This window comes from Rhincodon typus, chromosome 22, assembly GCF_021869965.1.
Source record: "Rhincodon typus isolate 14 chromosome 22, sRhiTyp1.1, whole genome shotgun sequence".
NCBI lineage: Eukaryota > Metazoa > Chordata > Chondrichthyes > Orectolobiformes > Rhincodontidae > Rhincodon > Rhincodon typus.
In genome coordinates, this window is record NC_063353.1 from 37,937,568 (window position 1) to 37,961,081 (window position 23,514).

The 23,514-nt window shown below is 42.1% G+C and overlaps 1 protein-coding gene across 7 annotated transcripts in view; it reads left to right on the forward strand.

The window, feature by feature from the left end:
• LOC109911687 (plexin-A4-like) overlaps positions 1–23,514 on the forward strand; it is a 258,283-nt gene that overhangs the window by 119,210 nt on the left and 115,559 nt on the right. Inside the window, exon 4 of one of the 7 annotated variants that reach the window (XM_048610378.1) lies at positions 13,382–13,461. The exons of the other annotated variants lie outside the window; for them this stretch is intronic. Within the exon in view, the coding sequence (XP_048466335.1) occupies positions 13,382–13,423 (42 nt within the window). The 3' untranslated portion in view covers positions 13,424–13,461. Of the gene's footprint in view, positions 1–13,381; positions 13,462–23,514 lie in introns of those variants that run through there. 7 annotated transcript variants of the gene reach the window in all.

Genomic DNA, 23,514 nt, shown 5'->3' on the forward strand with positions numbered 1-23,514 from the left:
TCCTGAGTGCTTGGTTAATTTAGTGAACACAAAATCTTCCATTTCCCCAACAATCTGGTCTTGAGTAAAATGCAGGGGTTGTCAGTCAAGGGAGTCATTAATGCTTTGAGCCAGCTCTTTCTTAGAATGGCTAGCTGGGGCAGAGCTAAGTTTTATATTATTGGTTTTACATTGGCTGAATATGAGGGAAAAACTGGAGCTTTGCTTACCTCTGCCAATGCACATGCCCATAGCTCCTGCCACTGGCACCTAACTACTGGTTAAATTTTAATGGTAACAAAAAGCCTTTCAGTTTTTTTTACACTGGAGACTCCAAAATGACGGGTTAATGGAATGCCTGGGAACTTGATGCCAGTCACACTTTTGCTGCTGTCTAGGTGAAGTCAAAGAGAGAAATTACCATTTCTTGGCTGTCTGACACTGGGCAATTTACCTAGAATAAATGGAATGATGACTGGCATGCAGACAGGCCATTTAGCCCAATTGGTCCATGCTGATCTTTGTGCTTTACATCAGTTCCGTCTCACCCCACTTCATCTAAACCCCATCAAAATTACCTTCAATTTCTCCCTCGTGTATTTATCTATGTTCTCGATAAATGTATCTGCTATTTGCCTCAGCTTCACCATGCGGTAGTGAGTTCCACATTGTGATTACTTTCTGGACAAAGTAAATAAGGAGAAATTGTTTCCACTGTCGATCTGTCAGTAATTCAGATTTAAGGCATTAAGTAAAAGAATCAGAGGAAAACAGACTTTTTTTTATAACAGTGATTTTAATCTGGAATACACTGCTTGATAATGAGGTCAAGGTACATTCAATAGTTCCTTTCAAAGCAAATTGAATTTCAAAATTGAATATATTTAAGAACAGAAAGAAAATGCAGTGTAAGAGTTGGGGACTGGTACCTGAAAAGGTTGGATATGCTCCACCCATCAGGAAAGAAAGGACTGTTCCTTCGAGTAGCTAACCAGTGTTTGTTATCAGAACAGTTCAAGTTGTATGTGTGCCAAGTCTGATGAAACTGACTGTAATGTATACTTAATCAGAGGTAGGGACACTACCACTGTGCCACAAGACTTCTTTTAAGTTCGCATTACATGCACTCGAATTACAACCCACTCAATGACCTTAGTCTGGAATTAGTTAACCACAATAGACATACAGTGAGCAGCTGATACGTACCTAGTTTACAATTAATGAATGGTTAAGTGGGCAATTCTTGGGTGTCCACGGAAAATGTGCTTGAATAAGAAATGATGTCTTCAGGAGCAATATGGCGCAGGCACCATCTTTGTGTTCACACCAAGACAGGTTTTAGTAATTGCTTTGTTTTTGTTTCCCACGCCGCTGCTGAATCCTGATAACCTCATAATTGGGTTTGACAAGACATTTTCAAGATTTTTATAAACTGCAGATAAAAATGATCAATTGGCAAATCCTTACAGTGCAGCCTATTTAATCATTCATTTTCAATGCTTTCAGTCTGAGCACAAATACCATAAAACACAAAAGCATATTTTGCAAAGCACTGATTAGACTTTGAAAATGTGCTGCTCTCTGAATGTATGGGATAGATTGCAGTCAATGTGCTGAGCATTCAAAAGGCACATAATTGGGAAATATTTTCAGTTTTGGATTTGTATGCTGAGTACAATGGAAGTTGAAGAGAAGAAGAAAGCTGAGTCTTTGATTGCACTAACGGGAAGAGGAGGATTAAGGACTTGGTGTTTTGGGATTCTGTTTAAGGGGAGCAAATAGAATTTGTTTTGGTCCATTATGATTCCATATAGTCAGAGTGAATAGGAATTAATTTGCAATCGTATATAATGAGAGGAAATGGGAATACACAAGATACTTTCTAATTCCAAGCAGTAGATTGAATGGGAAAATATTTGGTTCATAGTAATTCCATGTGATGGCTGTGTGGGGCTTGATTCATTGGAATCAGATTCATAGCTATATTGTGTTGATTAAAATAGCCACCTTATCTCGTGTGCTTTGAAAATTAATGTTTGAAGATTGAATGGGTTTGAAATGAATGTTTGCTATAGGTGAGCACAAACCTACAGCAGGGAAATGGGAACAGTGAACATGGACGGATTAAAACTGGTAAGGGATATGAGAATATGCATCAATGTCTATATGAGGGTAAAACTTACACTGGTTTGCAATTTGTACCATCGTTCTTTTCTCACTGCAAGATCTGTGCTGCAAACTCCTTGAGGTATGAGAGCTATTACATTACCAGCATCAAACATGTTGCTGTTAGATCCAGTCTGGAGGTTATGTTCATGAACCTATGCTATGATGAAAGTGAAAAAAGCCATTTCTTTGAATATCTGTGATAGGAGGTTGCTCATTTGAAAAATGTTGCAGTTGGAAGCGGACATGATGGCCTGTTGGAGCTACCTGCTTTCATGTTGATTCCAAAATAAAATTAGGCATTTTTGATATTTTGTTTGTGTCTGGGAATCTGGGAGTATTTCTCTAACTGTGCTTCTCATCTGAGACTATAGATTGTGATGAGAAAACTGAATATATTCAGGGCATAAGCATATTTTCTTTTCCTGATCAAAGAGCTATTGGATTGGCAGAACTATGGGAACTTGTCCCTTAAAGAAGATGAAGATGATTCTGTTGGTGGATCTTTGTTGGAATCACATGTAGGCTAGATTAGGTAAGGATGACTTTGGCAAACTCTTTCATTCTGCCTTGTCTTTGTTCTCTTGTGAATTTTGGATTTAAATTATTAAGGATTCTTTGTAGTGTGCCAGGAGATCTAGCAATGGCGAGGAATTATTTTGGGGCATTTAAGCTCAAAGAAGATGGAGTAAGGAGTTTGTTACAATGATGAAACCACACCTGAAGTACAGCGTACGGTTTTGGCCACCTTACCTGAAAAGGTATGTGTACTGTTGAGGCAAGTCTGAGAAGGTTCAGTAGGTTGATTCCTTCAATGAAGAAAAGTTGAGCAGATAGGTCTGTACTTATTTGGAGTTTTGTGAAATGATTGCTGATCTTATAAAAGATACAATTCTGAGGAGTCTAGAAGGGGTAGATGTTGAGGGGACGTTTCCCAACATGGAGGTTTCTCATTTAAGGTAGTGATGAGGAGCGTTGTCCTCTCTGCTGTCTTTTATGCCTTACAATTCTCTACTCCACAAACTAATGGAGGCTGATTCATTGAATATATTAAAGTCTGAGTTAGACAAAGTTATGACGTACGAGGGAATGAAGGGTTACATGGGAATGACAGGAAAGTGGAGATAGGGCCTGTTAAATGATGGAGGAGGCTCAAGAGCTTGTATGTAAGAATTGGGTTCTTCTTCGTGAGTTCTTCTGGTGCAGTGGTAGTGCCTGTACTGAGCCAGGCCTGGGTTCAGATCTTGTCTGCTCTGGAGATACTATAATATTATCATAATATTGATGAACAGGGTGATTCAAAAATATCACAAACTGGGTTCTTGCCTCAAAGCCTTTAGAGAGGCATTGGCATTGCTGAGGCTGCAGTGCTTTATCATCTCTTCATTTACATCTTTATTCAACCTTCTCCCTTGTTTTCTCCAGCATTCTGTTTTTGTTGCACAGCCCCTAGTGGGCAGTACTAGAATTATTGCTGTCTAGTTCAATTTGGTGGTAGCTACTCAGAAAAAGAGCTGAGTTCTTCCCCAGTAGGGGCATTTGCTTTGGTTCACAGAGCGGATGCAGGAGGGAAGGGTGGAAACTGGTGTTTGTGCTGAACTGTAGATTTGCAATAAAATGCTTGTAAATCTCTGCAAGTTTTTTGCTACCTAATTCAACATATGGATATCTGTTTGTTAGATAGTACATACTGTAACCATGATAGGCTGTTAAAGGAGGAGAGTAAATATTTTAATGAGTATGAGGCTGATTTGTTGAATATGTGGTGATTATAAGAAATTGTAAAATATGGGCAAACTGCAAGGATGATTTCATATATGGTAAGTGAGAGGCTAGATAAATAACATACAAGTGTGTTTTATATTACATATAGGATGGTAAACCCCTGGGAGTCTTAGATATGTGGCATTCAGTTGAAACCTCTGATTTACACTCTCTCTGTAGGATCCAGATCGCTCTGACACATTTGGGGCACCATCTAAACATTGGACTTGGGCTCTGTTACTTGTGAGTGAGAGAGGGCAGAAAATGATCAGTAAGGTGGGGATTATCCCAGCATCTGAGTGACAGTAAAGGTCTTTCACTGAAATGAAAAAGGCTGTGTGGTTTTAATAGAGGGATTTCACTGCTACAGTGAATGTGAGCTAGATGCCTAGCTATCATAGAAAAATAGCAAGACAGGTAAAGAAAGACTTAGAAATAAAACTATGCTGTTATGACTTATTCATCATCTTTAAAAGCAATTGTGAGCAAAGATGTTACAACTTTATGCTCATTTTCTGGAGATTAATGGTAGCAAGAATGTTTGACTCTGCGGGGCTGTTTTGCAGTTCCCAGAGGATACCTGAAATCTCCAGAATGTTGGCTTTAAATTATCTTCCTGGATCTTGAGTGAACACAGGCATTTGGCACCTGGGACATGTTAAATTAGGGGTCTTGCGTCTGTTCCAAGGCCTTTCGATGAAATTGATTCATGTTGTGCAAAGAAGGTATTGGAGCTGTGTGGATAGAGCGGTGTCATAGTGGGGGTGAGGACTGCTTCTCCTATTTCCACATCATTCCTGCCCTCTCCAGTTGTGTTCATGCACCCTTCTGTTCCCAATCCCAGGACCTGCAGATAGGCAGCCCGATTTCAAACTTGTGGAACCTGAGAGTTTGAAGGTGAGTGTCTAGCACAAGCTGCTGGCGTACTATCTCTTTCAGGCCTGAAAATCAGCAGGACTGAGTTTCAATCCGATATTCAGTATGACTTCACAGCCTTGAGGTACATTATCATGTTTCATTCTACATAAACACAAATTATTGCTGACATTTTATTCTTCAGGTTTGTATGAATGATTGTGAACTTTGTAGGTCTGGAGAGCTCCTGTGTAGGATCCTGGTCTGTGCCAAGTACTCATAATGAGTACAGGAGCTGGTACTAACCAGAGTGATGACAGTGGTGGTGGTGTGTCATAGTCCACCCAGGGTGTCTAGCAGGTTGTGGACACAACATACAGCTTTATTGTCTGGAACTACAGGTAGCGTTGATTGATGCTACAAGTTTTTTTCCATCACATGGCTGACTAGGAATTTCTCCCATTCTTACCATCTGCATTGGCACAATTTGGAAGGATTTACTGGGTGATAACCAATCTGGTTGCTGTGTTCTGAACACGGCTCCCTTGGCCATCAAATCCTGGAGTAGGACTCGAACCCAGAGTCTCTGGCTCAGAGACATGGACTCTACCCACTGAGCCACAATACCGCAGAGTGGGAATTGGATCATTGTGATTGGCCTCAAGATCTTTGAACCACAAAGAGGGAATGAATGTTTTGTTTCCCAGACCAATCACAAAGAATTGACTGTAAAGCATGAGGTTGTGTGAACAACCGATCAGCATCACGGACTTACCCCATTTCTTTGTTGTTTGTAAAGGAGCTGATGTTCACAACCTTGGCACAGGCATGAAGTTTCTGTTTAAAAGGCTGATATCCATTTAAAGAATTAGGCAGCAAAATACTTTGCAATTTATGAGGATTTTCTTGCAAATCTACAGTTTAACACAAACATGAGTTTTACACCACTCCCTTCTGGACCCTTTCCCCATCCAGAGGCCAACTCCCTCACTCGGGAAGCAATGCTGCCTTATATTTTCTGATCAACCTCTTCAGAGATGCTATTATACACCTCTGGGGCAGCTGGAATTTGAACCTGAGTCTCCTGGCTCAGAGGTGGAGACACTACAACTGCACCACAAGAGCCCTCAAGAAACCTTAATCTTAAATACAAAGTCCAGTGAGCATGACCAGCTCTCCAGCAACTGTAGAACCATTCTGGTTTATCCTTAAAGGAACCACATTTCGGACAGTTCTTGCATTTATATCATGTCTTTTACAATGTTATAACTTCCTCAGGAACTTGCCGACCAATAGAACTTTTCTGAGTTGTAGTCACTGTCATATTGCGGAAAGGAAGATAGTCCATCTGTGCATGGCCAATTACCACAAACAGCAGTGAGGTAAACAACAGGGTGATCTACTTCACTCATGCTGGATAAGGGTGGAATATCAGCTAGGGTCCTCTAAAAATTTACCTGCTTTTATCTGAATAGTGCAATGTGTTACATGTTTACTGGAAAGGACAGCCTGGGCCACGACTTAACATTTCATCTGAAATGTGCATACTCTGATGTTACAGCACTTTCTTAGTAATAATCTTCAGTGTAAAACAAATTTCCATATTTGGTCTCTGTGTTGTAACAATTCTATAAGTGTGGTGTGAACCCACAACCTTCAGATTTAGAGATGCCTGGAAATGTGAATGGAGGATGTCTGGAAACCTGTAAGACCATAAGGCATAAGAGCAGAAGTAGGTCATTCAGCCTATTGAGTGTGCTCTGCCGTGCAGTGAAGTCATGGCTGATGTGATAATCCTCAACTCCATTTTGCTGCTTTCCCCACCATAATCCTTGATTTCCCCCAACTGGTTAAAAATCCTTCCATGTCACCTGAATGAAGAATGTCACATTTGTATGAGCTACTGGTACCCCTAGCAGTAACCATTGCCTTTTACGGGTGAGCACAATCTAGGAATAATGTGAGCTGTAATACTGTGATAAAGATGATCTGCAATGTGATTATGTTTCCTGAGGTATCTACCCTTTTGACATAACCCTAGTGCAAATGAAATGGCGAAAACAGTGCTAGAGTTGGAATGAGTCATACAACACTGAAAGAACACTTTATTTAATGGAGGATAAGTGTGATGCTGAGAAGGGTATTCTTTAAGAACAGGTGAAATTTTTGTCTCAATATGCATGATACCAGTATCAGACATGGGAAGGCTCACCAGCCTATGCTTAGTCACCAGAGCCATGAGCCAGCTATTTGCCTTAATTGGGAGAGTGGTATCTTTGTGAGCACAGTGGCTGAGGTCCCCAGTCAGGCTGGGAAGACGTGGTTCAGCTACTTTCACAGGACACTTGTGACCACTTTACTGTGAAATTGCTTCACTTATCAGCAGACGTAGACTTCCTCGGATTTTGCATTGGAATCTTATATTGTCATTCAGTTGATTGTGTTAGAGAGGAGAATTTCTGTTTTGTGTGTGTTAATAATTGAAACAGGGAAGCTTTCCTGTTGGGCAGGTTGTGAATGTATGTGCCCTATGGTACAGTCAGTCAGCACTACAGGTACCTGCAGTGGTTACAGATGTGGGCAAGAAGAAACAATGAGGTTCCACATGGGAACACAGCACAGCACAGAGTGTGTCAGAGTGTCAGTGTGTGTCAGTGAGGATAGCGCAGGTTAGAGTGTGAGAAACAGCGAGAGAGAGAGAATGTGTGTGTGGATGGCACAGGACAGAGTGTGAGAGAGCAAGAGTGTTTGTGTGTGTGTGTGTGTGAGTGAGTGAGAGAGAGAGAGCGCGAGAGAGAGACAGAGAGAGGGAGGGAGGACAGCACAAGGCAAAGTGAATGAGAGAGATATGGAAACAGAAATTCGAATGGTACAATATATTGCTTCTAGCTATTGTGAAGCTTAGCACAATATAAAATTGTGCCATCCAATAATGTATAGGATTACTTTGCGCTGCTGTGTTAAATGACTCCTGCCAACATGTTGGCAATGAATCGATATGTATTGACATACATGGGTATGAATACAGGATGGTACAGTGAAATACTCGTTATAACAGCACAACAAAACTGCCCACCATTCTGACTTCAGCTGGGTTTCTGCAGACTCTCATCTTAAAGATTTTAGGAATTGAAGGGATTGGCATATGTTTCTCAGTTGCCAGTTTTGAGATTGCCTTTATTTGGCTGGAAGTCATGCATTGTGTTAGTGTGGTACCTTTTCTCTGCCACTCTGTCTTCTCTCACTGATAACCTATGGAGCTCAGTACCAGCTGGAGCCCACTGCTACAGGCCCTGACAGCGTGATGGATGTGGGTGCCTCTGCATTGATGCCTGCTTCTCTTTCCTTGCCTTGCTGACATGGCACTCTCTCATTAATTAGTTTGCATCTGTTTGCTGTTGGCAATCCAGCTTCCTTGGAGCTCTGTTACGTTTAAAAGAAGTGCAGTGAGAGCAGAGTGAAAATTGCACAGAAGGTGCCAAGTCATTAGACGCCCCAGCCTTTAATTGTGTCACAGGATTGAGTTTTAATGCAACAGCTCTCTGGAATGCTGGTCCAGTGTCTGCCCATGATAATTACTGTACCCTGTTAGAAATGTATTCCCTCCCCAATTACAGGGAAGTTTTATTTTAATGATGTCATGTAAACTTTGAGTCACAAACTCTGCATGGGTCAAGTGTCAAATTTTCGCTTCCTTTATCCACTCACCCTCCCAATACATTCTGTATGGTTCAAGGACTGATTCCTCCTCGTTGACTCAGGAGTATGTAACTTTAAACTTGACTCCAGGGCTTGAATGCACCTTTATCGAATCTCTGACTCTGTAGCACTGACCTAAAGCCACCTTTGCCTTGGAATCTTTCTTTGCTGTCTCCATGCCGAATTCTTTTCTCCAATTCCTTCATGCCAGATAAGTCACCTACACCAGTAAGTTGTGATTTTTATTTATTCGCTCGCAGGATGTGGGCGTCTTTGGCTAGGCCAGCATTTATTGCCCATCCTTAACTGCCCAGAGAGAAGTTAAGAGACATTGCTGTGGGTCTGGAATCACATGTAGGCCAGACCAAGTAAGGAGGACAGATTTCCTTCCCTAAAGGACATTAGTGAACCGCATGGATTTTTTTTGACAATTGGCAATGGTTTCATTGTCATCATTAAACTCTTAATTCCAGATTCGTTATTAAATTTAAAATCCCACCATCTACCATGGTGCTATTTGAACTCATGTCCCCCAGAACTTGGCTGAGTTTCTGGATTAATTGTCTTGCAATAATATCACAAGTTCTTTTTTTGATATAAAGGACTGACTATCACACTGTCCAAATCTTCCTGTTTCCTTTGTAGCAATTTTTTCCGGAGCAGGATTTCAACTCCGTATTGGCCTTGCCCACTGTTGCATAAGTGCTTTAAGACCCTGGAGCAATCCTGCAAAAAAGTCATGGAGTTGTTGCTCACTGGGCAGAAATAGCCAAGACTGAAGAGAATTCTTCATCTTGCTTTCTCCTTGACCAAGCTGTCTTGAGCCTTAACTCCTAGATGTGGGCATACAACCACATGACAAAAGACCCACTGTGAGGAGATTCCATGGCAATACAATCAAAAACTTGTGGATGTTGGAAGTTTGAAGAAACACAGAGAATGCTAGAGCAACTCAGCAGGTCTGGCAGCATCTGTGGAGAGGGAGAGAAACCGAGTTAAGGTTTTGAATCTGGTATGACTTCTTCAGAACTCAGAGTTGTGGAAGTATAGGGACAGTGCTTCTGCCACTTTACTTTAAATGGACAATAGGACCTTATCAAAATTAACCCTCTTTCAACTTCTTTCGTAAAAAAAATCTATAATTTCCATTCTGCCGGAAGGCTGCTCTATCTTGGCTCTCTTCTTCCTGACAATGCTTTCTCACTGTTGCTACCAATAGAGTTGAACTTAATGAATGCTGTATGCCTGTGGAACTAATCACCCAGAGCTATTGGTTGGGATAGAGTGCTGCCAACTGACCCCTTTCTCTAGGGTCCAAGGGCCTATTCAGTTCATAATGGTAAGGGATGAATCACTATTGTCTTAGCAACAAGATACAGTTTCTTGCATGGTAGCAATAGGTATGAGCCACATAGTATTTGTGATTATGTCTAACTAGCCAATCAGGAACCAAGGATAATGCATCAGACTGGATTGGGACCTTGAGATGGACTCCCCAGTTCTACACCCAGGATTGTGGCTCAATCAGATTGGGTGGAGCTTAATGTAATCTGTAAAATTAACAGTTAGCCTATTTGCCTTTGTCCATAACTGGAACAAAGATCGCAGGTCACTGACACAATATGTACAACCTGGCCTCAAGAATGTTGTTCTTTTTTTCCACTTTTGGTTTAAACTAACTTGCCTGCACATTAACATTTTCAGAGCCATTACCTTAGCCAATGATGCATGTTTGCCTGTTCTAAAGAAGGATCACTGGATTAAAAACATTTTTTCTCCACAGATTCTGCCAGACCTATTGAGTTTCTCCAGCAATTTCTGTTTTTGTTTTAGATTTCCAGCATCCGCTGTTCTTTGTTTTAGTTTCATGTTTGTCATCCCTGGAGAGGTAATCACTTGATCAGCTACGATCCTGTTTTTGGTCTGTCTCACACCCATTCTTATGAGGTGCTGCCTTCCTTTGGTCATTGATTCTGACTTTGCTATTCCAAGTCCGACATTTTATAACTAATAAACTATAGTTTGAAAATAATTATTTAAGTGTCTGTGATAATTCTCCAGGGTTTTGCTCGAGACAACGTCCAGGAGATTAATATAAATCCTTGAGGGTTGGCAATAGTAGCTGACATTATGGTCTTAAACAGTTTCATTGGTAAACTGGCAGCTGATGCATCCAAATTCTAGGAAAACATTTCCTCTTGACATCCCCTTTCTCACAATTGAATTATAGAATAGATCCGGTCCCCACCTCCATAATAGGAGATCCCCATAATGGAGTAAAGCATCTTGGTCAAGTGTGGACATTATTGACATTTTCCAGCAAGGATCAAGGATGTCATTGGCCACTTTGTACACACACAGCAGTGGCCTTTAGCTCTTCCGCAAACTTACAAGATTGACTTCTAATACAGAGGGGCAAAGATCAGTGCTGTTAGTATACACTGTGTCCTCACTGAAAGGGCCTTTGGCTCGCTTCAGGTAATTTTGCCTATTTGCCTTTGTCCATAACTGGAACAAAAATCAGAGGTCACTGACACAATATGTAAAACCTGACCTCAAGAATGTTGTTCTTTTTTTCCACTTTTGGTTTAAATTAACTTGCCTGCACATTGCTGCCAGCCTGCTTGAGTCTTTCTCCTTAGATATTGATCAGAATTCCAGAATTCCATCTTTTGGTTTTGGTGCTAATGGGATTCCTGAAATGTGGAATTGGGCCAATAATTGTTTAATGACTACCCCGCCCCCCCACCCCACAATCCCTCCATCACCAAAGAAATCGACAATGGCAAAATATCAAACTATGTGCAGCTGGCAATAATCATTTTTCCACAACTTGGGTATCATTGAAGAATTCGGTATTTATTGCATATCCTGGATTTGTCCGCGCAACAGCTGAATTGTTGGTTAGGATGCTTCAGAGTGTGAGTGAGACAGGAATCACCTGCAGACCCAGAATTGGTAAGGAAGGCAGGATGTTGCCCAGCAGGATATCAGAGATCCAGGACAGCCTTGGAGACTGACAGATCCACAGATCAGCTTTGCCAACTCCTGTGATGGCTCGGTAGAATAAATTCGCCTCCTGGTTTAGTCTTGAACCACAAGGGTTAGCAAGACCCCAGGCTTGGTCTTGATTGTGCATCCAGTTTGCTGATCAAAACTGCATGAATGAAGGAAAAGGAGTAAAATATGTCTCATCAGGAGTTATCACTCCTAATAGTCATCCAGTGACTGTTGCTGGACAGTTGGGTTCCCAGAGGGAGGTGTTAAATTCCTCTGGCATTGATTAATGGGGGGAGGGGGCTGGTGGGGTTTGGAGTTTGGAAGATGCAGCTCAAGCAACAGACCGGGAAATTTCAGGTTGACCCTTACATTAAAATTATCAAAAGAAATTACTTGCGCAACCAGGAAAGGATGGTAGAGGGATATCAATTGTTCCTGAGCTCTCATGAGGATAAGGGGAAATAGGTAAAGTCAAACATTTGCCAGATGTTGCAAAACACTTTACAGCCAGTTGTCAGTAAGTGCAGCTACTGTTGCAATGGAGAAGATGGAGCAGGCAGTCACTTTGCACACAGCAAGATTCCATATGCAGTAAAACATTGATAGCCAGACAGTCCATTTTTGAAATGTTGGTTTAGGGATGAATGTGGATCAGGACACAGGGGAAGGACTTTCCTTTCCTTCTTTGAGGAAGGGGCTTTGGATCTTGTACTCCCACCTGAGAGGGCAGTCAGGAACTTGGACTAACCTCTCATTGGAAGGAAGAATTTTGGGCTGTAAGGTGAATCCTCACCTCAGCTCATGATGGTGGAATATCCGAATGGTTGATTTTCTGCCACCATCCTCGCTTAGGGTAGAGATTTTTTTTTATCAGGATGAAGGCATCGCTGGCTAGGCCAGCATTTATTGCCCACCTCTTATTGCCCAGAGGGCATTTAACAGTCAGCCACATTGCTCTCGGTCTGGAGTCACATGTAGGCCTTACCAGATAAGGATGGCAGTTTCCTTCCTTAAAGGACATTAGTGAACCAGATGGGTTTTTCCTGACAATGTACAATGGATTCATGGTTTTTTTAAAATTTAATTCAAATTCGACCATCTGCCATGGCGGGGTTCAAACCCACTTTCCCAGAACATTCCTGGGTTTTCTGGATCAACAGTCCAGTGATAATTCCACTCATCCATTGCCTCCCCTTACCACAGGCCATTGATAGGGCTTGCTTGGTATAGTGTGGTAAGGAGAAACCATATAATGGGAAAACAACACTGGGGCTATTGCAAGACAGCAACTGGGTATAAGTTGCACTGGTGTGGTAAGGACCTATGTGGCACAGGGGTAGTGGCTCTACCTCTGAGCCAGAAGGTCTGAGTTCAAGTCCCACCTGTTCCAGAGCTATGTTATAACACACCTGAACAGATTGATTGGAAGTATCTGTACTGGTGTGATCAACCTTTCTACTGAAATTGAGGAAGACCTTGATGTTAGGTCTTAGTCCTCTGACATCCAAAGCTGTTGTCCTGCTGGGACATCATCATGTTGAGTGTTACTTAATGCTGTCCTCAGTATTAACCCTTTCGGACCCCTATACAACAGTTTCGATAAAACAGCCCTCTCCAAGTACAATGTCTGAGCATCAGCCTGGCTTTTGCCTCTGCTGTGAGATTTGAACTTGACTGTGGAGGACGGAGAGCACTGAACTATAGCTGGGCGGATGAAGACTAATTGTAGCTGCCAACAAGTGGTGGGGAGATGACCAAATATGGAAGCAAACCTGGAAAAACTTTGAAAATGTGGTTCTTGATTTTCATTGTAATGTATAATCTGCAATACGAATGAGGAAGATTTGATGCATTGCATGTTTTTACTGTCGGTTGTTTCAAGTGTGTGATGGATTGCACCAATTATTTACTTTATCAGATGATTGACCTCCCAGAACAGACTCGTGTTGGGATGCGCTGATTAGTGACCTTGCCTGCATCCTCTCAGAAACCCTGTGCAAGTGCAATCAATCTGGTGTTGCTGCATTTCAGGCAAATACACATCTGGACTAAATAGACTGGAATTCCTGGAGTGATATGAAGGGAATCTGTAAGACATCAGTCTGCACCTGTCACTAATACCTGCTCATGGAGTTGGGAATAAGGATGGAGGGGGTTTGTGGATGTGCATAAGAAAGCATCAAACTTCAGCCAACAGTGAAACGTTTCTGTTTGGGATTAACTGTTTTGGGGATAATTGACCAGAAGGGGAATTTAAGTTGCTTTTTATCCCTCCCACCTTTCTTCCTTCTTTCTCCAATTCCTGCTGAGGTGGCTTTCCACTTACCCACTGCTCTCTCTGACCTCCTCCAAATGGAGAGTTGCAGCGATGAGCCCCAGTCAAACTGGAGCAGGGTCCACTACCAACCCTGTATTTGAGCAGGAGGGGGCTTCATCAATTTGTCACAAACCATGACCACCACCACCGAGAAGAATAAGAGCAGCTGGTGTGTGGGGGTACACTTCCCAAATTCTCCCCCACTATCCTGTCCAGGGAATGTCTCACTGTAACCTTCACTATCACTGAATCTCCTCCCTCCTCTAAAAACATGGTGGAAACATCTTTGCCACAGGCACTGTAGCTGCTTAGGAAGGCAACTTGTCCCCACCTTCAGGGTAACTAGGGATGGGTAATAATTAAGTGGGAGAATGTGTGCACTCACCCCAGCTTTGTACAGACATGTATGTACATATAGACATGTGCACAGACATGCACGCTGGGCGTACACATAAAGGCATGGGCTCATAGTTGCACATACTCCTGGACATAGACAACATTCCTGGCTTTGCTAATGTTTTGGGATTGCAGGATTTTGAGGGAATCCAAAATTCTGCCTGAAGGATGCACTTACTGTCGACCAGAACCTGAAAACTGACCACTGAGCAGTGTTTCAGTGAGATGGTAATGCAATGCACTTCTCTTGCCTACTTGTAGAGATTGTAGCCAGCAATCTGTTTGTTTTTATTTGAACTTCTTCAATCTTTGGGTGCTGTTAATTTTGCTGGATATCTACTCCAATCTGCAGAATTAAACGTCTATGTTTCTTGTCTCTGCTTCTGTTTCTTTCTGATGTTTTCAAACGCAAAATGAAAAGTTAAGATTTTAAACATGCAACATTTTGAATGTGTATATCTGAGTTTAAACAGAAATGCCTGTGTTTTTGTTTTGCCTGTGGTAAGAACAAGGGAGTCTGTATTTTCTTACATAATTGGTCATGGTTTTTTTTATAATGGGGGGCTTGCAATGCTTTCTACTTTTAGCCAGCGGCTTTCGCAGGTTAGATGTTGTGGACAGCCCCTGATATCAGGGAACGGTCTCGGTCCCCAGCTATAGCAAAGGTTTCGTCCAGAAGACAAACTGCTCTCTCAACCAAACCAACTGCTTGAAGCCCCATCTAGCAGGACTGCTTTTCACTTCCCACACACCAACCTCCAGTGTAGCCTTTCAAAGTATACTAGTGAACTTGCACCAAGCTGTGCTGAGATATGGTTGGGTTCAGATTGCTAAAACTTCTTTCAAGATGTTTGTAATGCCATGATCCCAATCTCATTCTCAATCACAGTCCAAATGTCCTCCTGCTTGCTGCAGGAATCCTTTCTTTGAGCCACCTCCTACTGTCCCAATGGGCACGTGGTGATTGAAGTTTAGCACCCATTGTCACTGCTGGATATAATTGGCCAAGCAGCAGGGATGAGCTATCAAGTCTGGTAGATTTGGCCTTGAGAAACATCGGGAGGTGCATTCGATGTAAGGTATAATTCATCCAATGGAGCAGCAAAACCAAGAGAAAGCAATTAACAAAATTCAATAACCCAAGCACTGCTGGGTTTTTCAAAAATTTATTTCAAGGTGGACTTTAATGTGTATAAAAGGATAGGGAGTTTTCAAAATGGTGAACGGAGTCAATAGGGAGAAGCTGTAACCCTCATAATAGAAATAAAAAGAACAAGAGGGCATAGATTTAAAGTGATGTGCAAAGGAAACAAGGGAGATGTGAGAAAAAAGAACCCTTTTTCACACAGCAAGTAGCTAGGGTCTGAAATGCGCTGCCTGGAAATGTAGTGGAAGGCATTCAAGAGGGCATGGTTAAAAATGGTGTGCAGGGATATGGTGATAAGGCAGGAAATTGGCAAAAGGGAATAGAACTGGTGCAGGCACAATGGGCCGAGTGGCCTCTTCGTGCACTAGAGCAATTCCATGAAGCCAAAAGTAAGAGAGGGAATTGGATGCAGATTTCAGCTCTATCGTGGTTTGGGTTCATTAACATTCTTTGACCTCCTCTGATGCTGACTGATTAGTTTGATGAGGACTGGTGCTCACTTGTAGCCTTCACCTCGCAGGCTCGAGTGATGCCAGTCATCAAGCCAGCTGTTTGTGAGTCTGATGAGGGTTTGCAGGATGTTACGTCATGGCCCAGGTAACCCTCCCTCCCCATCAGCTTGTGGCTGCAGATGGTCAACTGTCCCCAAATGCTGGCCCTTGTCACTGCTGATTGGCTTCTACTAGCAAGCGAGCAGCCTTTGCAGGCAAAATTGAACCTTTCCAGAAGGGAGTTGCGGTTAAATGCTTTTGATATTCAGAAATTAAGGCATGATCGTGTCTTCTGTTGCCAGGGTTACTGATGTTGTGGCTGAGCCTACTTATGGGATTGTGGTGCAAATAATGACACACTTCGGGTGGGGGGTGGGGAGGTGGTGGGGGTGGTGGTGGGGGTGTTGGGGGTATGCATTGTAACTCGACTTATCAGTTGGAATTTTAAAAATACATAGATATGTGACAGCAGAGGTTAAGACACTCGTGTTATTTTTCTGCTTTTGCTTTATCTGTTTTTATTGCTGAGGTAAGCAAGAATCAAGCAATTTATTCATACCAGGCAGCACCTTCTGTGATGTATTTAACCTCAGTATGAATTCAGGTTGTGCTGGGGGCTGATGTATTACCTCCCCATTTATTTCTTACAAGATGTTGATGTATTGCTTTCTTTATGCTTCCTGTACGATCCAAGCAGATATACAGCAATGAAGAGCTGAGCTCCAGTCTACAAACATAGCCAGGCTGCTCCCTCTTGGTGCCTGTGCTTCTACTGTAGCATTTAATTCATTGATAACACAGAGCACAGAAACAGTCTTTTCAGCCCATCTGACCACATTGATGTTCCGCACAGTCTCCCTCTCAGCCATTGTTCCCATCACAATAACGACAAAGTATTGTGGATGCTGGAGATCTGAAATCAAAACAAAGGGCTGGAGAGATCAGCAGGTCTGGCAGCATTTGGGGAGAGAGCAACATAGTTTACATTTCTAATCTCACGTGATTCTTCATATTGGACATCAACTCTGTTTCTCCCTCCATTGATGTTGACAGATTGGCTAAGTTTCTCCAGCACTTCATGTTTTTATTATTGATTTATGAGAGCTGACAGTATATTTCTAATGCTATTGTCACTGACTACTCCCCTTGTATCAGTGAAGTCTTATGTATGAGCCAGAAGGATGAACAGTGGTAGTTGATTCATGGAGGGCATTTTGACTGAGGCAGTCAGAGGTCTTGTAAGGGCTCACTGGCCAGCACTCAGGTATGGCTGTTTTTCTGCCTGGAGTGCACTCGTGTGGTAAGCTAATGGTTATGGTACTGGGCAGACAACTCAAAGGCTGTGAGTTCATATTGAAATTCATAATGTGAAAATGAACTGAATACATGTGGCTATTTGCAGTTATAGTCCCGTAATATAAGAATGAAAACATCCAGATGGTAGTTATCACTTTGAAAGAAAGGTTTACTTGGCTTAATGTTTCATTGGAAAGATGTAACCTCAGACAAGAAAGCAGTACTCTATCAGCATTGAACTACAGTTGTCAGCCTAGTTTTATTCTCCTTCAATACATAAAAGTAACCTTTCTCTCCAGTTGCGGAAACCAGTGTTCTATAATCTGTCTGATATTTGGCCCCACAATTTAGAAAGGACATTGAGAAGATTTACCAGAATGTAGGGATTTAGTTATCCAGAGAGCCTGGAGAAGCTGGGATTGGCAGAGTAGAAACATTCGTGGAGAGATACAACATGGTGTTCAAAATTTGGAGGAATTTTAAGAATCAATAAAAAAAACCTGATTACCACCAGCAAGAGGATTGGTAACCAGAGAAGATCAATTAAAGATAAGTGAGAAAAATACAGAGTTAGGGTGGGGAGAAATGTTTTTTAAAATTCTTGAAAGACTTATAGTCCAGAATGTTCTGTCAAAATTGATGGAAGAAGCAGATGGAACATTAACTTCTACAAAGAAATTGGATGAACACTGGAAATAAATTTTCAAGGTTATTGAGAGAGTGCAGAGAGTGTGACATTAATTGGCAAACTCTCTTTCAAGGGGCCAGTATTGGCACAATGGATCAAATGGCCTCCTTCTGTGCCACATGATTCTGAAACTTCTGGGCCCCACATCCTACTCATCTTGAGGCACGATGGCTATCAGGAGATTTGAACTTGTGAGCTTAGTGGTGTTGTATTTCCCCCACTTGTTTGCTTTCAGTCTCCTGCAACAGAGATTGATGTAGGGCTGGATGTCATGTAGCTACAGTTTGGATTCTGGTTGCTAAGTGGATGAGACTCGAGCCTGTTTTCTCCAGATGTTTTGCAGAAGTGAAAGTGGGGAGATGGAACTTCAGACTGTTCATGGGGGACACTTTATTTCAGACAGAGCAGAAGTAAACCTCACTTATCCTGAACTGCTGCCATCAGCTTTTGCATTTATAATGCTACCAGCTTCACTGTTGCCAAGGCCCAGGGGACATGACTGCTGAGGAGTAATCTTCCAGGCAGAATTTTGAATATCAATAAGGCAGGGAGCTGACGAAGAAAGTTTGACTGCTGATTTTAGTACTTCAGTCTGCACTGAATGTGGTAAAGCAGAAGACTGATTCTATTATAACAAATCTCCCTCTTACCCCTCCCTCAGATTATTGTATGAGAAAGAAAGCCAATAAATGAGAATCAACTCTCTGTTCTGTTCATTAAGCAAAAAGAGATTAACATTTGTCGGTTGCAAATATATACTTGTTCAGTGAGTGTATAAAATTGCACAGTTGAGTTGCTTATGCTGCTTATTTGCATAGGGATTCCTTATCAGAGTCAGATAGTGAGAGACGGAGAGTGCCCTGGGTGAAGGCCTGGGGCAGGACGGAGAGAGAGAGAGAGAGGTGGGAAGGAGGGAGTGATGAGGCAGGATTGTGATATTGATATCTGAAAGGTTCTGCACACTGAGGGAAATGAATGGTACTGGCTTATGTTGGAGGGCAGGGCAGTGTGGGAGGGGATAACGGGGAGGAAGAGCTGTTCTGCATCAGGAAAATTTGGTGCCTAGCAACAAGATATCCAATTGGTGAAGCTGCTGACAATGGCACCTAGACTTGCCATGTCATGATGAATGTAAGTGACAATGATGGTAAAGAAAGAAAGACGTTCATTTGTATAGCACCTTCCATAACCTCAATGTCCCAAAGTGTTTTGCAGTCATGTAATATTAGGAAATCCAGCTACTTATTTTGTGCACAGCACTCTCCTGCAAATGTCTGTGTGATAATGATGATATAATCTATATTTTGGTGTTGGCTGAGGGCTAAAAATTGATTGGGATATCATGGAGAATTCCCTTTTGTTTGAAGTAGTGCCATTGAATCTGCAAGAGTAGAAGGCACTTTGTTTTAATGCCCCATTAAAAATAAAAGCTCATCTAGCAGGGCAGCACCCCCACAGTACTGCATTGCATGTGTCAGTGTTGACCACATCTGCAATTCTCAGGAGTGGTAATAGTAGGAGCCAGAGCTCCTGCCCATTTAGCAAACCCAACATAAAATCTGAGACCCTTGATCTGGTCAAATGTGGGCAGATCATTTGAGCACTCTAAATGTTAACCCCCACCATCTCTCTTTCACTTGTTATGATCATAGTATTGTTTTCTGTTTTCTAATGCGTGTGATCTGACACAAACGTGAAACTTTGTTGCCATTAACATTGTGTTCTCCCCAATGAATTGCTTATGTTTCTGTGTGCTGGGAATTGTCTGCCACAGGACAGATAATGTCTTAGTTTTGTTTTGTCTTGGTTTTGGTCCATTCACAGTTCTGTGGCTTGACTTGCATATTTTTCCCAGCTGGACTATTGAGAAGCCAGCCCTGAGTTACTGTTGAGCTGGAGTGCTTCCTCTCAAAGTGTTGTATTTTGCACCTCCTCTTGTCTGGTTCTTTTCCTTGTGTGTGTGTGTAGATGTTGACACCAATTTAATGAACAGGCAAGGAGGAGGTTTGCACAGAATTTAGCTGTGGACAAGCAAGCATTGATTTGAACCAATGAAGGAGGCATTCAGCATCATGTCTATTCATAATGTGGATTCAAGATGCTGCATGTGGAACTTAAAGATACAACCTTTCCAAAACTATCAAGATCAGACATAGGGATTCGCAAGAAACATTTGGTCTTCTGGCATGGATAGCACGTTGAGCCCATCTTAGTAGATTTTCAATCTTTTAATTCAATCTTTGAACGTGAGTGTAGCTGATTAAGTCAGAATTTGTTACCTGTTTCTGACCATCTTTGAGAGTGAGCTGGCTACAAATGAGTGGCTTTAACAGGACAGAATAAGTCTGGGAAAAGTGTCATATTGGACTCAAAACATTTTCTCTCTCCATAGATGCTGCCAGACCTGCTGAGTTTCTCCAGCACTTTTTTTTCAGATTTCCAGCATCTGTAGTATTTTGATTTTATATTTCAGAGGGCAGTTGTGTCAACAGGTTGCACTGGGTCAGGACAGGCCAGACTGGGTAAGAACAGTGGATTCCATTCCCTAAAGGGTATTAAATGCATTTTTATGATAATCCAGTAGTTGCATGAGTATTATTCATGAGGCTGATAAGTTATACTAGATTTATTAATTAAAATTAAATTACTCCAGCTGCTGTGATGGAATTTGAACTCATGACTCTGGCATTTGTCCAAATCTCTGGATTACTACTCTGGTAAAATTACCACTGTGATGGAAAAAGCAGACATTTCTATGCCCAAGCCCTTTTGCTTGAGAAAGTTCAGAATGATTGGATCACTGGCATTGTTGTACCTGAATTTCTCTGAGTTTCTCTTACTTACTTTTAGTATATATTTTATCACAGAATTTGTGTACCTGGCCTCACCAGCACTTCTTGCCCATCCCTAATTGCCCTGGAGAAGGTCCTGGTGAATTGCCTCCCTGAACTGCTGCAGTGCTTTGTGTATAGGTACATCCACAGTGCTGTTAGGGAGGGAGTTCCAAAATTTTGACCCAGCAGCAGTGAAGGAAAGGCGATATAGATGCGAAGTTCTGTGTTGCCCACCATTGCTTGATTGGAGAATGTGTTTAGAGGAGGAGAGCGAGACCTTGCGTTTATTTAGCACCTTTTACAGCCTCAGGGTGTTCCAAAGCACTTTCCAGCCAATGAATTGCCTTTTGAAAGTAGTCAACGTTGCACTGAAGGAAAACATTGAAGACAATCTGTGCTCAGCAAACTTTATGAACAGCAACGTGAGCACTTCAGGTGATGAAGCACACTGTTCACTGTTTTAACTTCAGCAGAACAGTGAAAGTCCTGGCACAATTCACTCCCCTAAAGTTTGTATGCCAGTGGACTCTGTTAGTAGAATTGCATTAGGCAGTAAGTTCAAACCACATTTGGGGGCTTGTTCATCCAGTCTATGATGTGTGGTACGTTGGACCAGATTTTCAAGATGTCTGCCTGAACTATCACATGTCTGTACCAGAAGCAGGAGAATTCCCCTGGTGTCTTGGCCAAATTCACCCATAAAACAATAACACAGAAGTTGATTAACTCACTCTTTTTACCCTGGGAGGAGATAGTCATGTTAAAACAGAAAATGTGAAGAAAAAGTCAGAGTTAACGTTTCAGGTCTGGTGACCCTTCCTCAGAACAGTTCTGAGGAAGGGTCACCGGACCTGAAACGTTAACTCTGATTTTTTTCTTCACGGTTGGTGCCAGACCTGCTGAGCTTTTCTAGCAACTTCTGTTTTTGTTCCTGATTTACAGCATCCGCAGTTCTTTTGGTTTATTTAAAACAGAAGATGTTGAATTAAAGGTCAATAAGTGTAAAGGTCCTCCATCTGAAGTGACACCGACAGGATTTGGGGACATATAAGGGAAGCGAAGACATAAGGGTAATGACACTGCTCTAATAATCCAGAACAAACTAAAACAGAAATTGCTGGTGAAGCTCAACAGGTCTAGCAGCATCTGTGGGAAGAAAGCAGAATTAATGTTTCGTGTCTGGTGACTCTTCATCACTCAGAAGTCACATGACACTAGGTTATAGTCCAACAGATTTATTTGACATTGCTGACTAAGGAGCAGTGCTCCGAAAGCTTGCGATTTCAAGTAAACCTGTTGGACTATAACCTGATGTTGTGTGACTTCTGACTTGTCTACCCCAAGTCCATTACTTCATTATTGGCTGCCAACTTTAAGTGACCAAATATATTTCAATTGAAATCTATTAAATTAACAGGCTATTCTTCATTATAGATACTTGAAGCTGCTTCAGTGATGATTGAAACTTCATATCAGGAAAAAACATTTCTAGTGTTGGTCTCCAGTTTAAAATGTTTCTCTGAAATTGCAGATTTGAGCTAGAGCAAAATGTCCTGAAGGCATCACATTAGCAACAAATGGTGGCATGTCTTCACTATCCTCCTGCCTGCTATAAAGGGTGGAAGACATCAATATGTGAAGAGTTCTCATTCTGTTTTTAATAGCCAGGATAGACATTTTAAACCCCCTTTCTTGCTGGCTGCCTTACCCAGCTCCCCACATTTCTGGTTTAGGTAGGAGGTCTAATAAACCACCCTATCTAACCAAATAGGATGACACACAGTTAAAATGGTTGTGCGAATGCTTCCTGTTCCAATCACGGCCAATTTGCAGCCACGGCCATCTTGTTGGAGCCTTTTCAAATATCTGTGTTCTTTAGGTGGTGCCTACCTACGCCTGGTTTCTTGGGAGCCTTGTGGGGATATGCTCATTTCGAGTGCTCTGTTGTCCCAAGAACCCTGGTACAATTTTAGCACATTACTGAGTGAGGTCTACCCAAATCAATAAACCCTGCACTGGGAGAAGAGGAGGCAGTCTTCTCGAAGCTGAAAGGCCTCTCTTTTGGCGAAGCGGAGCGACTTTAGGTATTTTCTAATCAACGTGTTCAGAAGTATTATTACACACCTCTGGATCAGGTGGGACTTGAACCCAGGACTCCTGGTTCAGAGGTGGGGACACTATGGCTACTCCACAAGAGTCCTTTTGAAGTAACTTTATGATTGTAATGGGTGTGCACCCAATTAATGAAAGCCTGATTACCAGCCTCCAGCTCTGCTCAGTGATTGTGTCAGGTTGAGGTTGGTAGATGTTGAAGTTGGCTGTACTCTGGGATTATGTGCTGAGGAGTGCACTGCAGTTTGGAACAGCCACTGCAGAGGGGCAATGAGGAAGGGCCATTCTCTGAAAGCTGTCAGCCATAGGGGCTGGAAACAGTGTAGAAACCCTCGTAGTGTACATTGTAAACATTAGCATTATTGAAATTGCGTTGAGGCAACTCAGAGTGGAGTGGGGAAAAATTGAACCCTGTTGCACTTAGCGTAATATTCAATTTGAAATATTTTGGGGGAAAAGGTCCAGCCAATCCAGTGACAAATACCACAGGTCTGGGAATTTACATTTGGAAACAGAGTGCGGGAAAACACTTAGCAGTTTGTATACTGTGTGTACAGACAGAAACAAAGTTCATGTTTCAGCACAAAATCCTTTCATAGCAACTTTTTAGATCCCGTCCATGTTCAAAAGGGTTAAGCACTGCAACAGAAGACAAATCTATTCAGGGAAGACATCATCACTGAGGAGAATAAAACCCCTTATCAGTGTACCAAGAAACTGCAGATAGGGAGTTTGTCAGTTTAACAAATACTACTTATTAAAAGTACGGC